This window comes from Saccoglossus kowalevskii, chromosome 17 (assembly GCF_978046115.1).
Source record: "Saccoglossus kowalevskii chromosome 17, keSacKowa6.1, whole genome shotgun sequence".
Classification (NCBI taxonomy): domain Eukaryota; kingdom Metazoa; phylum Hemichordata; class Enteropneusta; family Harrimaniidae; genus Saccoglossus; species Saccoglossus kowalevskii.
The window spans coordinates 15,194,249-15,214,552 of record NC_140657.1 but is presented as its reverse complement, the minus strand read 5'-3'; the positions used below and the strand labels follow the sequence as shown (position 1 = coordinate 15,214,552).

At 34.1% G+C, this 20,304-nt stretch overlaps 1 protein-coding gene across 1 annotated transcript; it reads left to right on the top strand.

Annotated features, from left to right (window-relative positions):
- The first annotated feature begins 1 nt into the window (after position 1).
- On the top strand, positions 2-19,302 carry LOC100367835 (sec1 family domain-containing protein 2-like). The gene is made up of 15 exons (XM_085491836.1): positions 2-56; positions 2,153-2,400; positions 3,644-3,880; positions 5,921-6,061; positions 7,264-7,338; positions 8,012-8,143; positions 9,314-9,486; positions 9,876-9,975; positions 10,624-10,751; positions 14,995-15,195; positions 15,682-15,839; positions 16,832-16,934; positions 17,680-17,835; positions 18,168-18,300; positions 18,564-19,302. Exons 2-15 carry the CDS (start codon positions 2,215-2,217, stop codon positions 18,651-18,653), a joined length of 2,013 nt encoding a protein of 670 aa, XP_085347962.1. The 5' UTR covers positions 2-56; positions 2,153-2,214; the 3' UTR covers positions 18,654-19,302.
- The last annotated feature ends 1,002 nt before the right edge of the window (positions 19,303-20,304 follow it).

Below are 20,304 nucleotides of genomic sequence, written 5' to 3'. Positions count from 1 at the left end.
CATTGCACCTGATATCCAATATGGTAGCCTCTGTAATCGGAAAACCGCTGAATTGAGTAAGTGTTAACAAAATACAAGATTCTGAACAAGTAGTATTGTGTATTTTGTGTGTGGTGAAAGCGTGTCTCTGAATTCAGTCATATTCTCTATGCAGAATCCCCGATAACTTATAATAGTATAGTATAGTATAGTATATTTTATTTGACTCAAATTAATGAATTGGAAATACATTAACCATGGTCAATAATAACAATAACACAATAACAAGAAATACAGATATAAAAAAATAAAATAAAATGGTAAAACAGATAACACTAACAACTATTAGGTATTACATTGTAAAATTATGTTAATAAACTTTCCTAGACTATTGGCAATGAAACTGTCTTATTCCCATAATATGCACAAACTTATCTTGTTTAGGTAATTTTAAAATATTATCATTGTATAGTTTGCAGTCAAAAAGAGCATGCATTTCATCACCAACAGACTGTTCAGAACACAGTGTGCAAAATCTTTGCTCTGAGGGTATTTTTTGGTATCTTAATTTTTCAATTGGTAATTTATGTGCTGAAATTCTAAATTTGGTTACACTTACTCTGTGATTTAAATTATTAATTTTATTCAGATATGGTTCAAATTCATAATCTGATTTGTATTTATTGTAAATATGTAGTTTATTATGTTCTTTTTTGGATAGAGTTGGCAACCAAATTTTTTCATAGTAAATTCTTTTAAGATTGTTTCTAAAAATGTTAGCATTATGATCCGTTTCATTTAATCGAGTTATTTCAAGTAGTTTGCTAACAAAGTTTGCCCATGAATTACTATTGATTGTACACTCTGACTGATATAAAGCACAGTGCGCTATATTACTGCATTCTTTATTTTTTACTCTTAACCAAAACTTGTACATTTGGGTACAAATTTCAGTAATTAGGGGATAACTACCAAGCTCTGCTCTAACAGCAATATTACTTGTCCTTTTGTGAACACCAAGTAGTTGTTTGCAGAATTTTATGTGGATTGATTCAATTTTTGAGCTATCACTAAATAATTTCTGAATAAATAATTCGGGGGTGATATTAGGTTTAAAATTAAAAGCTGTCCATATTTCCGAGCCGTAAAGTAGAATAGGCATAACAGAACTACGAAATAGTTTAATTGCATTAATTGGTGAGGCAATAATGTTGTTTAATAGCAGAGATTGTTTAAGGACCCCTAGTGCTCGCTGTGTTTTCTTTACAAGGTTATTAGACTGTAAAATTGCCACTATTCTGAAAGGTGATCCCTAAGTATGTATATGAAGATACTACTTCTATTTGTTCATCACCTAGAAAAAGATATCATTAATTTTTCTGCCCCTTTTGTTGAAAATAATAACTTTGGTTTTTTTGATATTGACAGTCAGTTTCCACTTTTTGCAGTAGTCATTAAAGAGATTAAGACTGTCTTATAGCCCAGAACCTGAATTTGACAGTATGACAATATCATATATTTATGAACACCATTTCATAATGGGATTAAATAATTATCAAGTTCAACCAGAAAATGCATGCAAGGTGTTGCAGGGGGGAAATTTAAAACTAATAAAAATGTACAGATCATACATCACGAATAAAAAATATTTGCACTGGCCACAATCTCCCCGTCACTCCATGATTTCACACTTCAGCCCCATCTCAATGTAATTTTATATGCCCCTCTAAATAATATCCCGAAGAGGGGCGTATACAATTAATGCTGGAGGAGGGACACTGGAAAGATAGGGTTATAATTATGGCTGAGGGTCTGTCAATAAATTCAAAGGTGATTATGTGTATAAATTGTAATGCACCATGAAAATCTGTTATAAATTTTTTTTTATTGTGCTGTTTGTGTAATATTTTTTAACTGAGCCCAGTTATTGTGTGTGTGTGTGTGTGTTTGTATGTGTTAGGATAATCCAGGAATCTACAAATCATGAATGAACGAATCACAAATTATAGTTTAATTAATTCAAGATGAAACTGAATGAAGATCGTCATTAATTACTGCAACTGCATTGTACATGTATTTTTGTTTACACATTTACTGTCATTTGTGTAAAAAAGGGTACACAGTTCAATATGCACCACTATTTCATATTTTTGTAAAACCATTAATTTTTCAGAGTTACCATCCTGAAACCTAAACAGTGTCATCAATCAGATCATTGTGTTTCCAGTTGTAACCATGGCAGCTGGCATCCGAAGCATCCATGGTTGCAGCAGTGCTTCCTGGGAGTCTGTATATCCGAAAGTTAGGAGAGCTGTTGTGTTTATGGACAATGCATGTGCGGAGTGTCTTCATTGGAATGGTGGCGCTTCTCAGTTATTCACCAACGGTGCACACGATATAAAAGAATTTTCATCTTTTGAGGTATAAGTGAATCCATATATGTAATGTTGCATGATGGGAGATTGAATACCATGATGTAGCTAATTTTTACCATGGCTGTAACGAATTGGGAATTTCGGCCAATCATATTGTTGTTGTGAATCCACGTATTTTTTTCCTGAATTCATTTCTGATTTAAGAGATTTAATTTTACATTAGATGAATTGATTAAAATTCTCGATGCATTTCAGTACCGATAGTGATAATTTTTTTCTGCAATTAACTAACCCATAACCTGTTATAAAAATGTCCTCATTGAATGCAATTTTAAAATCACTTGTTGGTAGAGACTCAGGTCACTGGTGTTCATTTCTTCCAACAACTACATCTGACAAATCAAATCACCTGCAGCATCATTGACCAATCATAACTCATGTTACACTCTGATATATAAGGTGTGTTGTAATTGGTAGTTGGATTCTGTAGAGCTGTCGGTATAAAGACCAGTTACTTGTTGGTCAGATGTAGTTTTAGGTGTTGTCACAAATGACAGAAACTGAAAACAATCAAAACCTCTTTGTACATAATTTTTATAATCAGAACAAGAGATTTAACAGTAGCATCCTTATTTTAAAGCATGAATCATATGTGTCTAGAGTGTTTTATATATTAAAGTATAAGGATATCATGTCATACTATTGTTAGTGTTAATGAAGCATATTTGAATCGATATCTTACAGAGAAATTCGTTAAGGCATGAATATTTCCTATAGAAATTTAAAAAAACATTTACCTCAGAAAATACTTTTTCTAAACCGGGAAACTGGGGCGCAGCACCCTGATACTCTCGGCTGGCACCCTCTTATCAAATTGCCAAATGAACTTGAAATCATAAATATATTTCTTAAGCCACACACTTCCGTGCTGCCGTACAACATGAAATCTTTCTCAAATATATTTTTCTCCATGAAAACTTCCCAGCCACACCAGCTAACAATGAGTCTTGAGACCAAATGCACTAAAAATTACTCCAAAATTATTTCAATGGCGATAGATACAATGTTAAAACGACACAGAAACCTTTCGAAATGCCGTTTCTAGGTCGATTCGCTCCCTCGCCTGTGTGTTCTCCCTCTTGTTCATTTTTTCTGGAAAAAACCCTGGTTAGCATGTATGTAACACATTTAACATCTCTATTGTGTAATGTTTTTCTCCAAAGAATACAATATAGAAATACCCTACAATATATTTGAAATATTTAATTTTATTTGTCTTCTAACTACAGAGTGGCAGTGCATCTCAGGTGAAAGCAGTCTTTATAGTCAGTACACCATTAATTGGTCGAACTGCCAGTATCATCAAAGACATTGTTTCAGGTAGTAATTTCCAGTACTGTATCGTGATCACGGCCGCTACCCCTGAAGTACATTTCTATGTTAAAAATGAAACGTACGATCCAGCGCTGGAAAGCAGATTGTTTGGCGAATTTGAAGAGCAGATGCTTCTCTGGATGGGCAATATGGTAAGACAGTGCTTTTAGTACTTAAAGTAGTAATGCCAGACTTCTTTTATTTCTTGTTTCTCGAGTTTTTATAAGGCAATTTTTTTGAGGAGGACGGGAAAAAAATAAAACTAATTTTTTTTTCCATTAGATAATTGATCGAAGAGAAGAAATTTTATTCCATGTATAACCTTGTTTCTCATCTGCGCGAGACTTCGGTACTTTGATCATGATACTTCCTTGAAAATGCAACTTGGGTTTCTTATGTGGTGGGCGGAAAAAACAATGAAAATAAAAATATTTTTTTTAGCAATTTTTTCCACTTACAAGTCGGCGAGCGCAAGAAATTACGCTGAAATAAAATTTTATTTTTATTTCATTTTCGGCTCCTGTTCATTCAGCGGGTTTGTGAAACAAGGGATAATAAAAGTCTGGCCTAATGGGTAAAAAAATACATATTTCAAAGGATCTCTGAATCATAAAAAAACAAACAATTTGTAGCTTCACCCTTCATATAGATAACCAGGCTAAGTGATAACTCAAGACAATGTATTGTGTGGTACGACAACTTACTAAAGCTAGTTCTGTCTCTTTCTGGACAGTCTACCACAAAGATCAGATACTTTTTAGGTTCCAAAGTATAATTGTTATGGGACACATATGATAATAAATTAGGTCTTTATCCATGGCCAGGTACACAGAAATGTTTTATTGCATTTTCATGGAAACTAATTTTGAACTATCATAAACAGTGAAATACCTTTCTTCACGCTAACAATACACATATTTGCAATGGGCTAAAAAATACATCTTATAAACTATTTTGTGAGAATCTAATTTTGAGATTTTGGCCATCTAAATAGGTGATTTTCCGTACAATTGCGAGATCTCGCGAGATGCATGAAAGACGCGCGTCGAGCGTCTGCCGCAAAAATCGAACGATTTGATTTTGAACTTGAATTTCTTTATTTCATAGCTCACACCGACCGGCCGATCTTCGACAGAGGAATATTGCTTCCGAATACCCTTACTTAATTGAAATTGTCTATCATCAAATCTGGACAGCACATTGTTAAGCATGGAAATGCCCCCAAAATACTTTCGCGTTTGTCGAATCCCACACGATGTTTGACGCCACTACGACGCTATGACCTTTGTTTGTCCTGTTTTTACGTTCGATTTCACACATAACGCGTGATTCTCGCAGTGTACGGAAAATGGTCTATTCAAATATTGTTATCTTGTTAAGTAACAGTGAAAAAAATCATGAACATAGAATGAAAGAATGTTGAGAAACGACCAATCCTGTGAAAGAATTTTTTTTTCAGATCCTCGCTGAAATATTCATAATTTAATCTGTTTAATATTAACATTAAAATTACATGATCATATTTCTTTATATCTCAGCTTTCCTGAAACACATATTTTGCCATAATTAAATGTTCACATACTTCCTCATCACAGCTCAACTGTTCTTCAATTCCCCCCTGGTGCTACCTTAAAGTACATGTGTAGAAGACTAATTCAAATTTTTGTCAAGTTCATAGTCATAATTCACATGGCAATGTTCATTGATTATTACTTTATCACTGGGTAACATTTTATGATTTGAAGATATTTTGACCATAGAAACCTTTGCCAAGATAAAGTAAATTTCAAATGACAATTCAAAATCTTTTTTGTCAATATAATGTTTGTTTGCTGCTCAATGAATATCATGAAGGCTTGAATGTTTTGTTTTTTTGATAGAAATTTATTAACTATTTATGAAACATTTAACATTTATGCTCCTTTCAAATAAAAAGAATACATTATATAAGTCATTTGGTAATCAAGTAGTGTTTGAGAATTTCGCCTTTAACTATTGGCTGGTTTACTGTTAAACCTAACCTATAATAATGAAAATTTATAAAAAATGACAATATTTTTTAGTTTCTTCTGAACCTGCTTTTAAACTTTATTTTTAATAGTGGCTCTTAAATGAATACAGACAATAATAGTTCATATCATTACTCAATGGAATGGAAGTATTTTTATATTTTTTGTGTTTTCACTTCACAGAATTATACAACAGAAATACTGTGTGTTCCATTGTTTACAGCTAGTGTGTGTCCTAGCTTGTTCATTACACCGGGACACACTTCATTATTCCCGCTATTACCCTCTGATCTCAGAAGGTTACAGGAGTACCGGAAACACAAGGTAAGCAAATTATACTTCAGAAGTCAGAATTTTTTTGGCAATTTTTCACAATGTAATTAATTTTTAATCTATTCATTACACTGAGCAAAAATGACCAATAAAAACAAATGGGGGTAAAATGTTAGAATGTTCATGCTGCATATTTGAGAAATGACTTATAGGTCGACAGAAAATTCATTTCCTAGCTATTTGCATACTAATATAGATACATCCACATTGATTTTAGAAAAGAAATGGTTTGGTAAATTTAAAATTTTTTTCTGGGTCTAACATCTGGTTTTTGGGTAATAACAGTATCAGTATTTTGCCATGTGTTTATACAATACACTGTCCTTATTAAGGTGGAATATATATGGCATGCGACTTGCTTTACGCCACTATACTAATGCCTAGATACAATGCTAGTAATATCATGGCCAGTATATTTGATTGGTTAATGAAAATATTGGACATCGCATGAAGCAGTTAAATACATCTCATAGTGATATTTGCATAAATCTGAATAGTAATGAGGAATTACTAAATCCGTATTGTGGTATGATTAGTGTAACTGATGTTTCACACTATTAAAAACATGGCATGATAAAGGTCATCAGTTTGTGTGTGCTGCAACAATACACAGAGAAAACCAAATCGTCAAATGGTACTGTTTTTATCATTGCAATATGAGAATTTCAGACTAGTAATAACAATTACTCGCGTGATGCAACGACAATAATTCAGTACAATGATGACTGGAAGTTTATTTTGAAAAAGGAAGCATAATAGGTCTGTCAATTTTGAAAAACCAATGGCATGGAAATGCTTGTTCACTGCATTGACGCATGCATATTTAGCATAAATTAGCATACTGTAGAATACTTTATTTTCGCTTGGAATTTATTTTCGCTGAAGGGATGATTCCTTGAAAATAAAATCCAGCGAATATACTTTTTTTCCTATAATTAACAATTGAACTCAGTGAAAATAAATTCCATACAAAACGCCTAAAAAGTCTTTTCAGTGAAAATTAATTCAAGCTAAAATAAAGTATTCCACAGTATCATAGAAAGGTTATCACTTATATGTAGAGCTGGTTGTCATTCTTGGATTATGACTTGTATCAGCTCCACAAACCAGTGATATGAGGAGATAACATAATGTTGTCACTGAATTCCGTAACACTATTACACCTACTTTCTCATGTATGATTTCTCTTCTAGGATAAAAAACCAATTGAATCTCTGTCTGATGTAGAGTTTTCTATGCTGCCTAAAGAACTGCAAAACAAGATAAAGGTATTTCGGAATAGGCAGCACATGAATACAAACATTCCATCATTGTCAATATCAATATACATTATAACATGCTTAGTTTTAATCTAGCCGTCTAATTGGTCTATTATCTAGTACTAGAATAAATGTGAGTCTGACCGTAGACTGGATTAAATATATATTACACAACTATAAGCTCATTGCAACAGGTGAGATTAACAGATCAAATCATGGAAACATGGTACATTGTTCTTGTAGCTATGCTGATAAATATTTAATTAAATCAAATTATTGTGATTTTCAAAGAAAAAGCCCTGCAATTATTGTGCGTGTTCTTTGCTTCAGAGTGTAAAAAATCAAATAAATGTTGCAAGGGTAATTGTTTTCTCTATCATAAATATTGGGATAAATGTAATTAATCGCCATATATTGAGTTCTTTCTTCTATTACCCGATACCTTCAATGGATTGTTATGTTCACACGGCAGCATTCTATTGGTTACTTGAAGAAGACGGTTGAGGGCGTGATTTGGGCCCGATGCGTATACACAGTTGGGGCCATGATTGGCTCAACCCTAACGTGTATACACAGCCATTTTTGCTTGCCCGAGCCGACTTGATTCATAGGGCTCAGATAAAATGCTGTTGTGTGAATGTAGCAGATATTTATAACTTCTAATGTTTGATCTTCTCTGTAGATGTTTGTTTGTTCAATGAGTTCATTACTTGATCAATTAAAAGTAAACGAAGATTGTTATTCAGTGGGGACACTGAGTGCGATAATTGCATCTGAATTAGCTGGTTTACAGTCAGCCAAGAGCAGACGGAAAGTATGTACCTTTCAAGTTGCATGTATTCATAGTTGGACAGTACATGTCTTACCACAGATGGCTTTGGGCTTTCGATATAAACTTTCAGCAGACAATGTGTTAATAACAATGCATTAGACTGGCACACTATGACATCATTTGTCTATATTATTGGTATACCCAGCATGCACATGTTTGACAAAAATTGTTGTGCACGGATCAGCGCTAATATATCGCATCAATTGTTCATAAGTTGTGCTATTAACTAGAGCACATACATGTAATAGGAATATTTTATTGCATCTTTGGAAAAAGAACATTCAGCAATAAATATATATGGGTAACAAAAACTAAGAAGTAGTATGTGTATGTTTAAAATCTCTGGTTGCAACAATGCATAATGGGAAATGTAATTTGAAAGGCCCATGCATCATTTACTATGTATATTTTGAAGATTCACATGGCTGCCTTTTTGACAGCTTTTAGTTGCAAATTGTGCTCAATTTTTTTCAAATAAACTTGAAAAAGTATTCTATTAAATATTCATTATTGAATATGACAGAAAAGTAAATAACTCCATCATTCTGATTTTAAATAGAGCCATTTTGCCAAACACTCAGTTCAGGTAGTTAACCATGTAGGTAGTGTGATTGGTATTCTTTTACCTTTCCATGCTAACAACAGGTTTTGTCAACCAATCACAGTGCACAACAGTTTTTTTGTCAACCAATCACAGTGCACAACAGGTTTTTGTCAACCAATCACAGTGCACAACAGGTTTGTGTAAACCAATCACAGTGCACAACAGGTTTTTGTCAACCAATCACAGTGCACATGCAAATAATGTAAACAAGTATGTCATCCTATATCCATCATTGACATTGACATTGGCATGCTTGTATCAACCAGCTGTACAAATGATATTGAGCCTTCTAATTTATGATAATGTAATTCTATATCTGTGACGTTCTTCCCAGTTCCTGTAGTATTAGGACTCACGGTTCTCTCTCCCTTTCTCTCTGTCTTTTTCTTCCATTCTCTTTGCCTGTGTGTACCACAGACAGGCAATATTTTTTTTCAGAGATCGGTGAGTTCTGTTTTGAACATTTCCTATAAAGACTCTGTGATTTTATTGTCCCTGTCTAAAAAGCTTTGCATTAAATATAATAAAATTTGTTCGCTTTCTTACAGAGTGCTGCAAACAAAGCATCTATAGTTTTTATTGACCGGTCGTTAGATCTTGTTGGACCAACTGGTCACCATGGTGATACTTTGGCCGATAAGGTCATAGCTGTGTTGCCTAGGCTACCGTGTCATAGTTCAGATGTGGCTGTCAACATGGCTGATCTTTGCTCAGAGGGAAGGTGAGTTTTGTTATACAAATATTTTTTAGACTGAATTTGGGAACTGTTAATTTTGGTTCCGTCCATCCATCCATGTGCATGTGGCTAGCTAGAGCAATTTCTCAGGCATGCTTTGACTGATTACATTCAAACTTAAGATAAAAACCATGTATGATAATTTACATATACATATTGATTTTCTCTACCAATTTATCAAAAATGGCCTATTAAGGCAATTCTGGTCCTCAAATTTGATGTTATGGTTTGTGATGCACCTTGATCGAAAGCTAACATATTTCGAGTTTATTGGTTTACTATTGTCCTTGCTACTAACACGTGTTGAATACAGCTAACATAGAAAGTATACGCTGTTCAAAGTTCGCTCACATGTAGCGGCTTTATTTTTACAGTCAATACTGCAGTGATGTGTTGGTTCCTGGTTGCCTGGCTCATCCCGGTGATAGTGCAGCATCCAGTTTACTTAATGCTATGATAACAAGTAAACACAAGGTAACCCAATCAATTATCTGTAATACCATATTTGTTCTATTAGTAGTCATTGCACTAAGAGGTCAATGACAGAGGGAGGGGTGTCTGTGGTCAAAATAAGTTGTATTTTAATGAACTGTTTAATGGAGTAAATGTAATTTAATGTCCTCATGTGCTTCTATCAGAGATTGCTTCTAAGTAATAGATTATTAAATAATAATTCACAATATTTATCTGTGTGTTTGGTTTAGACAGTTTTTCTGTATTTTGTAAAATTGTGACAGCCTTATTAATATTCTTTGTTTTGAGATTGTGAGGGCATTATTTTCTCACTTTTATCGCTGCAAGATCCTGCGTTATGCATGAAATTGAATGTAAAAATAGGAAAACAAAGTTGGATTCAACAAACGCGAAGTATTTTGGGAGATATTTCCGTGCTTAATAACGTGCTGTACACATTTGATGATGGGTAATTTTGATGAAGTAAAGGGTATTCAAACACAACATTCCCCTGTCATAGATCGGTCTTTCAATGTGAGCTACGTAATTTGAGTTCAAAATCAAATCTTCGTTTTTTGCGACAGACGTTCGGCACACGTCTTTCACACAACTCATGAGATCTCGCAGTTGATCTGAAAATCACCTATTGTAAATTGTGTTTACTTGCAGGAATGTTTGATGGAAATAAACCGTCAGATTGTAGAAGCAGCGTCAGAAGAAGGGCTCCCTCTACAGTTGACAGGTAGAATTGGGAGAGTGACTGCGGATAGCATACACACTCATCTCAAATTGTTCAAGTAAGTTTTACAGTGAAATATCAAGATACAGGTCCAATTTCAAAAAAAGTTCTTTTGAAATGATTTTAATTTCCTTTAAATTTGATATTATAAATGCTGAAATCATGCAGAAATGTTCTTATGTAAATTAAAGGGGAACTAAATAGAGCCTAATTTGGTGTTTGTATTTATCAAGTTATGTATATTGATTAAAAATTTGAAAAAAATATTTAAAAAAAATGATTTTTAATATATGAGAAACCATAAACCTGCGAAGGACTTTCGTTTGTGCCATCTTGCCATAAAAAAACGTCCTCATGAGGTATAAACAGGTAAGGTAACAAAGAATGATGACGAACTAGTATCTGATTAAATATAAACAACTTAGGGAGCCATAGTTGGCTGGATTGGTGAATTGACTTCTAGTCTACGTTGTTTCGACTTTTATGTTAATGTTATTTTATACAAGCGTATCAACATACAAACATTATGGATTTGCGATTGATCGAGACAGGCATTTTTTTTTTGTTTAACTGTCTAATAAATGCTGTTTCCAGTACTGCACTGTGTGTGCAAATTATTTCAAAGTCTGGATGCTGGAGTATGCAATCTTGAGTTCGTAGGGTGGTGGTGGAAACATTTTCGTCCATGTATTCACGGTGCTGCACTGGCAAATCATGGGACAATTGTCACAGGAACACCGAGCAGATTGTTCACAGACTTCTGTGTAATTTGAAATAAAACTATCATCCGAACAAGGGGCATCGTCGACGATATACTCTCATCACCCACACACCAACAACGAAAAATTATCCAAAAAATATTATTCGTTCACCACGCCGGGCTCGGGAAAATAATACTTATTTTTGACAAAAAATGCGTAGTTGATTTCCACAACACTTACAATGAAGAAACAAACATGTTCATAAAAAACACACATTTTATTACAATAGAATTCACATACCGTCTGAATTTACGGTGAAATAATGGGTAGGGTCTGTGGGGAAACAGTCAAAGGCATTTATCATTATCTTCGTTTTGGTATATTTTCGATCGTACACAGACTCTCGACGCAAAGCAATTTTTCACCATGAGGTTTTTCAGCACGATTTGACCTGAAACAACTTCCTTTGACCTAACAGGTCATGTCTTTCATTAACCAATCAAAATAATGTGTCGTAATGATGAAATTTTCCGATTATTGACGATGATTTTTTAACGCAATGCGGAAGTGAATTACCGCAATATTAAAATGCGATCTGTAGCACTGATTGCAACGAAAAAACGATGATTTTTTCCCTAAAAACTGGCGATTCGCAATTTCCGAAAAGTAAACGACGGTTAATAGTAACCATGGGTAAACTGAGTGTGGAGGAAGAATTTAAAAATCTTTCACAGTCGCCAACATGTCACATCATTCAAACCCTAGGCCTTTCATGATAGTCTCAAAGTAAACCATGCCCTATAATCAGGTACACGACTTAACGATCACATTTTTGGCTTTTCGAAAGCTACATGTATCTATTCATTTGTATTGATATGATGATGGTTTCTGCAATGTTCTATGTTCATGCTGGATAGGTGCCGTGCATAGATGAATGAATGGAATGGATGGTACCATGTTTGCCATTAGCATTATATTTTGTGTTCACACAAATATAATCTGATCAAGCATACTGCTTACTTTTCAAATAAAGAAAACATCTGTGAGACTACACATATGAACTGCATGATTCATTGACACTTTGAGTAAGAGAGGAAAATTGGGAGCATACACTTAATGGTATAACACTGCAATCTGAAGCCACTTATACTCTGAAAAGTGTGCAGTGTGAGACCATGCACTCTAACTGCATGATGCATTGATACTTTGAATAAGAGAGGAAAATTGGGAGCATACACTTAATGGTATAGCACTGCAATCTGAGGCCACTTATATTCTGAAAAGTGTGCAGTGTGAGACCATGCACATGAACTGCATGATGCATTGACACTTTGAATTGACACTTTGTACTACTCAAAGAAATATGGATTACTCCAGTATTGCAACATCGGGGTTCATCCTGAGTAAATGACAGAATAGAAAGGATGCGAACCACGTTGTGTACATTCGCCATGCATTATGAAATTAATGCGAGTTTTCTCATAAAAGCACGAACCAAACTACCATGCCAATCACGATTATTATGAAATAAAACACACTTTTTACACGCATATTTTAAAGAATATCGTCGACGCCCAGTAAAAACACCCTGGGCTTATAATCGTAAATGCTCGAAACTCGATAAATACCTAGTAAAAATAGAAGGATGGGCTTCATACTCGGGAGGGGCTTACGATCGGGGAAGTACGGTACTTTAACGAAATTGGGCTTCCACTCTCAGAATACTGTGATTCAAACGCATAATGCTCTAACCCAAGTTTTAAAAAGCACATTGTGCATATAAAAGTTGAGTTTATACTAATAGTACACAATGCTTGTCAGCATGAACGGCTATGTACAATGGCGTATACGAATGCGATCAGATACTAAAACGTCATAGCTTTGAAAAGTACCCGGATGTTAAATATGTTCATTCATTATTTATTCCCTTCGGTCCATGAAGGCCTCCATGGTTTTTAATTGCAAGAACTTCAAATGCCTATCCAAGTTACAGTTATAATTAAAACAAAATTAAACCACTGCAATATTATTTCAAATACAGTTTAGAATATACACAACTATAAATTAAGGCCGCATTTAGGTTCGCTTTAAACTTATTACTGTAAAATGACTAATTTTCGCTGGGTCTAAATTTCGCTGATTTACCATTTAAGGCATATTCAGTGGGTTTTAAATTCACGGTTTTATCATTTAGATTTCTATGCTAAATTTTACATATTCACTGGGTTTTAATTTAGCGCATTATCCAGTCAGCGAAATAAGCAAAATTAAAACCCAGTGAATAATTAATCCCTTTACAGTATACCATAAACTATACTATTTGGGAAACCTTGAATGGATCTAAAGTTCATTTATGAGCTCAAATTCTAATTAAAACGGGAGTGTTGTCACCTGCGCATACGTCAGATTGCCATAGCGTGTCAATGTTTACAAACAAGCATCTACCCATGAGCCTTTGCATTTTTAGCATGTTTTGTTATCACTGTTTGGGACCCTCCCACTTTAAATCACTTTACGCAATGTTCTGTCATAAATTACGTTCTCTGTAAGTAGGCCTGTCACATCATGAATGATGAAAAATTATGCAAATTGTTATTTCTGTAATTTTGCTTACTCCAACTTTGACTTCATGAAATTTTAATTTTTGTTAACCTTATAATGTGCTAATGTCTAGTTATTGGGTAGTATTTCATGCTGATATTGCTGAATTTTGAATCTATGACAATGCAATCACTTTCTGTCTATTATCTAAATGACTTCTCCTAACATGGTATAACATTTATACATGGTATAACAACCTTAATCTGACATAGATTAGACATTATGTCAAACATATGCACAGACATTTGTTTCATGATCTCGTTCAAGATGGCCGAATGTCAGCCATTTTAATGCTAAAAATGTATTAAAATCACATATGTTTACCATTCAGGAACCAGATTTCAGTTGTGCATGGATGAGTTTTGTTCAAAATTGGTCCATAGATTAATACGATGTGACTTTGATGCACGTCATATTACTTCCGGATTGGGTTCAAAATGTCCGACTGGTTGCCACTTTGAATGTAGTTCCGGTCCAAATTTCTGACCAATCAAGCTCAAATTTCAAACATCATGTTGTACAAACGCACTTGCATTTTTGATTCAAATTTGAATGCTTGACTGGCCATCAATGCAGTTCCACAGAGCTGACCATATCTCATACATGTCGGCTGTTGTCATGGATATTTCTTCAGTAGTCATTCAATATCTCATGCCTATAATGAAAACAGGGACTATGTCATTAACAATTACTTGTTTAATAGTAAACTTTAGTATTGGTTTCTTATTTTTGAATGTTAATAAATTTTTGAAACTCAAGTTTCTTACCAAAGGTAGGCATGATAAATTTTATTCCAAAATTTCATATAAATGTCCCTAGATATGTTGTTCTTAAATAACAGATTATCTCAGTTTCATAAGTGTAACTTTTGTATGGTTAATTGTGTGCACCACACATTTCTTTGTTGACTCTGGATTCTTTATAACTGCAGTGAAGTCCATTTGAGAGTTTAGGTAAAAATTCCTAGGTCTCAACAGTTCGTAACCTTTATTTTCTTAGAGGCCAGACAGAAGCGTTCAGAAAGCATGCTGGATTGTTACAAGTCGCGTTGGCGTGTGTCAAAACTCTGAAACATGACAGTTATTCCACAATGGAGAATCTACTGAGTATCGAGAAAATGCTGATGTTGAATACTGGAGACATTGACTGTCCGAGTGCAATAAGTCAAATAATGAATTTATTAGAAAAACAAGAAAATAGGTAAGATATATTGTCTTTCCGGTAATCATGCTCGCAGATTTTTATTTGTCAGAATTTTGTTGAAAAACATTTACATGAAATTTCTTGGCCTCATGTCAGGCGCAATCACAATATTCTGGTACTGCACAAGGTGTAAATATTCTTGTTTTCAAGAGGAGATAAAAGTTATGGCTGGCAACTTCTTTGTTGTCATGCATTAAGGCTTTTTTGGTTTTCACACTGTGATTGAATATGTATTTATTTGGACATTTCAATCATATCAACATCTTGTCCTGTTTGTGGCTACCTAACAGGACCGACTATTTCTGACAGTTCTTTTTTCAAATGTAAGAAAAAATATGCTTTATGGGTCATGTTAAGTGAGAATGCTGGGAATATATATTTTCTAATTCAGAAAAAAACAAAAGAATTATTTGTTTTCATCTAGAGGGCGCACTTGCTGGAAGCTTGAAAATTTAGACGAAATGTTTACTTTTTCATTTTTAGACACAAACTAGAAGACATTTTGATATTATTAGTGTTTATTTATGCTCTACTTGGGGAGGACAGTGATGAGAGTGCCACAGAAGAAAAAGAAATACAGGATAAATTAGTTGACATGATAGTGAAGGAATCTGATCATTCTGAGAACATAAGGTGGTTAGGTAAGTGACAGAATTATTCATCATCATGTATTCAGGAAATTCCTGCCAAGAATGTTGGTATTTACTGCATTTATAGAACTTGTATTTCTATTGTATATAATAAATGGGAAATCTCATTTAAAACAAAGTAAAATTGAGAACAATATGCACCATTTCAATGACAATATATCAACTTTTTTCAGCCTATGGCACCAGGCAAATTTGTTTATAGACTGGCGCAGTCGGGCGATTATTTTGTTTTTGTAGTTGGAAAATAAAATAAAAATTTTGCAAAATGGAGGTGACGAAATCCCCTGTAACTGCGTAATCACCTCGACTGGTTTATTCTGCATGGCCCTCTATCGACATTGCATGAACCCGTTGACTTTTCAATGGGTAATTATGTTAATGAGTGTTTTAATTGACAATCATCTAAGCCTATCACAACGTCTCTTCAGTTGACCTCTGACCGAGACGACGTCGACTGATTGTAGATCATTGTGATGAATTAGAAACGACAACTACGACAAACTCGAATTTCAACGTGCTGCCATGTTGGGTCTGCAGTGTGACTTTTACCATGTTGACCTCATTATGCACGTATTTCGGCACCCACCTCATTATAATATGTGCATTCATGAATATTTAATAGCAATGAATTTCCTGTAGAATAAACCAGTCGGGGTGATTTCGCGATAACACCTCCATTTCGCAAATTTGTTTATTTTATTTATTAAACTACAAAAACAAATTAATCTCCCCGACTGTGCCAGTCTAATTTGTTTAGTATGATTAAAAAAAACAAATGAATTCTGGCGAATACAGCATCTTTTGGAGTCCCACAATTCCTTCCTTTGTTGCAACACATGTTGTTTTTCAATTTCAGTAGTTAGACTCTCATTGATGAAATTATGAATTATAATTTTTGATTCATAATTAATAATTCAGCTCAAACATCCTTTAATAAATTGTTGCAAATTATTTTATTAGTTTTTTTCTCTTATTTTTTATAGTTGGTTATGAATTAACCGAGACTTGTGTCAGGAAATCTGTGTGTGATTTTTTCAGTAAGCTTCATGAACTGAGTGAAACAAGAACACATCTCAAGCAATTCAGGTAGAATTAGTAATATGAGGTTATTACGAGGATACTGCAAAGTATGCACGAAGACAGTAAGAGGAGGTCAGAGGTCAATGCGACCAAGTACTGTCTGAGTGCATACTTTGCAGTATCCTCGTAATATCCTTATTATTATTATTATACATCTTTTCCTACCAGGAATACATCATGGAAATGCTGAAATCCAGAACAGATTTAGCAAACTTCTTTGTGTGGGGTTCGGTCAAACCCTGGGGGCAGCCAAATTTTGTATTTATGCTGCAAGTGCTTGCTTTCCTGACAACAATCGAGTGACTATGTGTGAAAATAAATCACAAATTGCAAACTGTATCACGCCATAAATCAAAGTTTGTTCAAATACTGTAACAGCAAAGGGTTCTAAGCTATGAACCCCCCCCCCCCCTTTGGTGATGCTCTTACATTGGTCTGTTCTTCATCTGATTGTGTTGACGCCATTAAAACCATCTTATGACCCCTTGAGATGTGCTAGAAGTGAGAGCCGCCATTTTGCAATATCGACTTTTTCCATCTTGTAAATCAATCGTTGCCATGTAACCAAGAGTAGCACATGCAAATCACATCTCAGCAAAATTCATGGTGTATTGAAATTCTGTTTAGCAGTGACAAATTTACTGTGCATAGTTTCTGTGACTTTGAGAATCAACTCATGATGATTTTAGCTATTGCAAGACTTTCATGTTGTATAAATTTATTTTTTGTATTTTGTGTTTTTTCTTGGTAGACATGTGTTTGAATCAGGAAGTTTCCAGCATGCAGCCAGCTATAGACCATTGCTTAAACAAATAGTAGATGAAATATTCAACCCCAATAAGCCAGATCTGATTGATATTGAGTATAAATCCAGTGGATTGAAAGACTTACTGAAAAGTGGATTTGGGTAAATACAGTTATTGTTTTAGTGGAGTCATATTATTGTAAGGGAAAGCTATCAAATTCTAGCATGCAGCATTCACGGTTATGAATACAGTGTCCAGTTGGTGGAAATGTAAAACTGTTTGTCTTGTGCAATGTTGCTGTTCTCAGTGCCTGCCTTGTTGCAGTGAGTACCGGATTACCATGAAATGCCTGGAACCCTAATCCAGAACCTGTTAATCCTTCAAATAAATAAATAAAGCAATAGAATAAATTGGTTATCTAAAGTGTATTTTGTAAGAATATTAACCATGTTCAATGCCTGCAATTTAGTTATTTTTTTTTTTTTTTTTTAAGTTTATTCATGAATGTGAATAAACCTCGTCCAAATAATCACCCTCTGCTTATCCTGTACGTGATTGGTGGAGTTACTTCATCTGAAATACGAATGGTGAAAGAAGCAGTGGCTGCACATAGAAGTAGTATTCAGGTAAGCTGTCAATCACTTGATTATAATCACTGTAAGACAGCTGTGTGCCAAAAATATGTTGTCAAGGTTTATGGTGTGTTTGAGGTTCCCTGTAATACGTCCCCTGATATGTTACATTCTCTCATATTAGAAAATGTTACAAAATATATGAAAATATTTTCTGTACTTGACAAGTTTTTGAATATGAGGTGCAATCATTTTTTTGACCATTTTTGAAATTCACTTTGGACACAGTTTTTTAATCTAATTTTCATTTCTTGTAGGTCATCATTGGTAGCACGAGTATTATTAAACCAACTGATATCATCCATCAAGTATTCTCACAAGATAATCTCTTTCCTGATGAACTTTGACATGGGTTAAAACCAAGACTGCCAAAACTTTTCATTTGGCTATACATACATAGACTTGCCAGGACATTTGATTTGGTGGTGGTCAGTGTTCCATCTAAGCCTTATTTTCGCTCAATTTTCTCAGATTCAATTGTAGTTTCTCAGTGAAATTTTGTCTTTTGAGAAACTTTCCATGCATTTTGTATGCGGAAAAAAAATTTCAAGGGGGAAATGGGCAAATTTTCACAGTATTTTCAAGATTCAAAAAAATTAAAGGGAACAGTGGTGGTGGTCATACTTACAATGAACATAAACCATCAGATCTTACTTTTCAAATCTCAGTGTGTATCAAGGAATGTCTTATAGCATTGTGCAATCCTCTCCCATTTCTATACCAAAAACAAAATTAAAGAACAGTAAGGTTGTGCTATTGCATTGTGCATTTGAATATCATGTATAACAAACAATGTATTTTCGAGATCTATATCAAATGTGACATATTCTGTGAAGTTATGAAGATTATTAACAAACAGTTCAGACACTTCTTGTGAACACTAAATAATAAGATTGCTTGTCAAGTTTACAAAAAACACCCAGTTCATCATAACAAATAGATGGAAACAATATATAAAAGTTGTGTAACTTAATAATAAATAACACATCATCAGAATTGTGTGCTGTGTGTGCTGTGTGTGTGCTGTGTGTGCTGTGTGTGTGTGTGTGTGCATGCGCGTGCATGCGCGTGCGTGCGTGTGTGTGTGTGTGTTTGTGTGTTTACTAATCTGCATATAAATACAGCTGTTGCAGTTTACTAATCTGCATATAAATACAGCTGTTACAGTTTACTAATCTGCATATAAATACAGCTGTTGCAGTTTACTAACCTGAATATAAATACAGCTGTTGCAGTTTACTAATCTGCATATAAATACAGCTGTTGCAGTTTACTAATCTGCATATAAATACAGCTGTTACAGTTTACTAATCTGCATATAAATACAGCTGTTGCAGTTTACTAATCTGCATATAAATACAGCTGTTGCAGTTTACTAATCTGCATATAAATACAGCTGTTGCAGTTTACTAATCTGCATATAAATACAGCTGTTGCAGTTTACTAATCTGCATATAAATACAGCTGTTGCAGTTTACTAATCCGCATATGAATACAAATGTTGCAGTTTACTAATCTGCATATAAATACAGCTGTTATAGTTTACTAATCTGCATATAAATACAGCTGTTGCAGTTTACTAATCTGCATATAAATACAGCTGTTATAGTTTACTAATCTGCATATAAATACAGCTGTTGCAGTTTACTAATCTGCATATAAATACAGCTGTTGCAGTTTACAAATCTGCATATAAATACAGCTGTTGCAGTTTACTAATCTGCATATAAATACAGCTGTTGCAGTTTACTAACCTGCATATAAATACAGCTGTTGTAGTTTACTAACCTGCATATAAATACAGCTGTTGCAGTTTACTAATTTGCATATAAATACAGCTGTTGCAGTTTACTAATCTGCATATAAATACAGCTGTTGCAGTTTACTAATTTGCATATAAATACAGCTGTTGCAGTTTACTAATCTGCATATAAATACAGCTGTTACAGTTTACTAATCTGCATACAAATACAGCTGTTGCAGTTTACTAATCTGCAT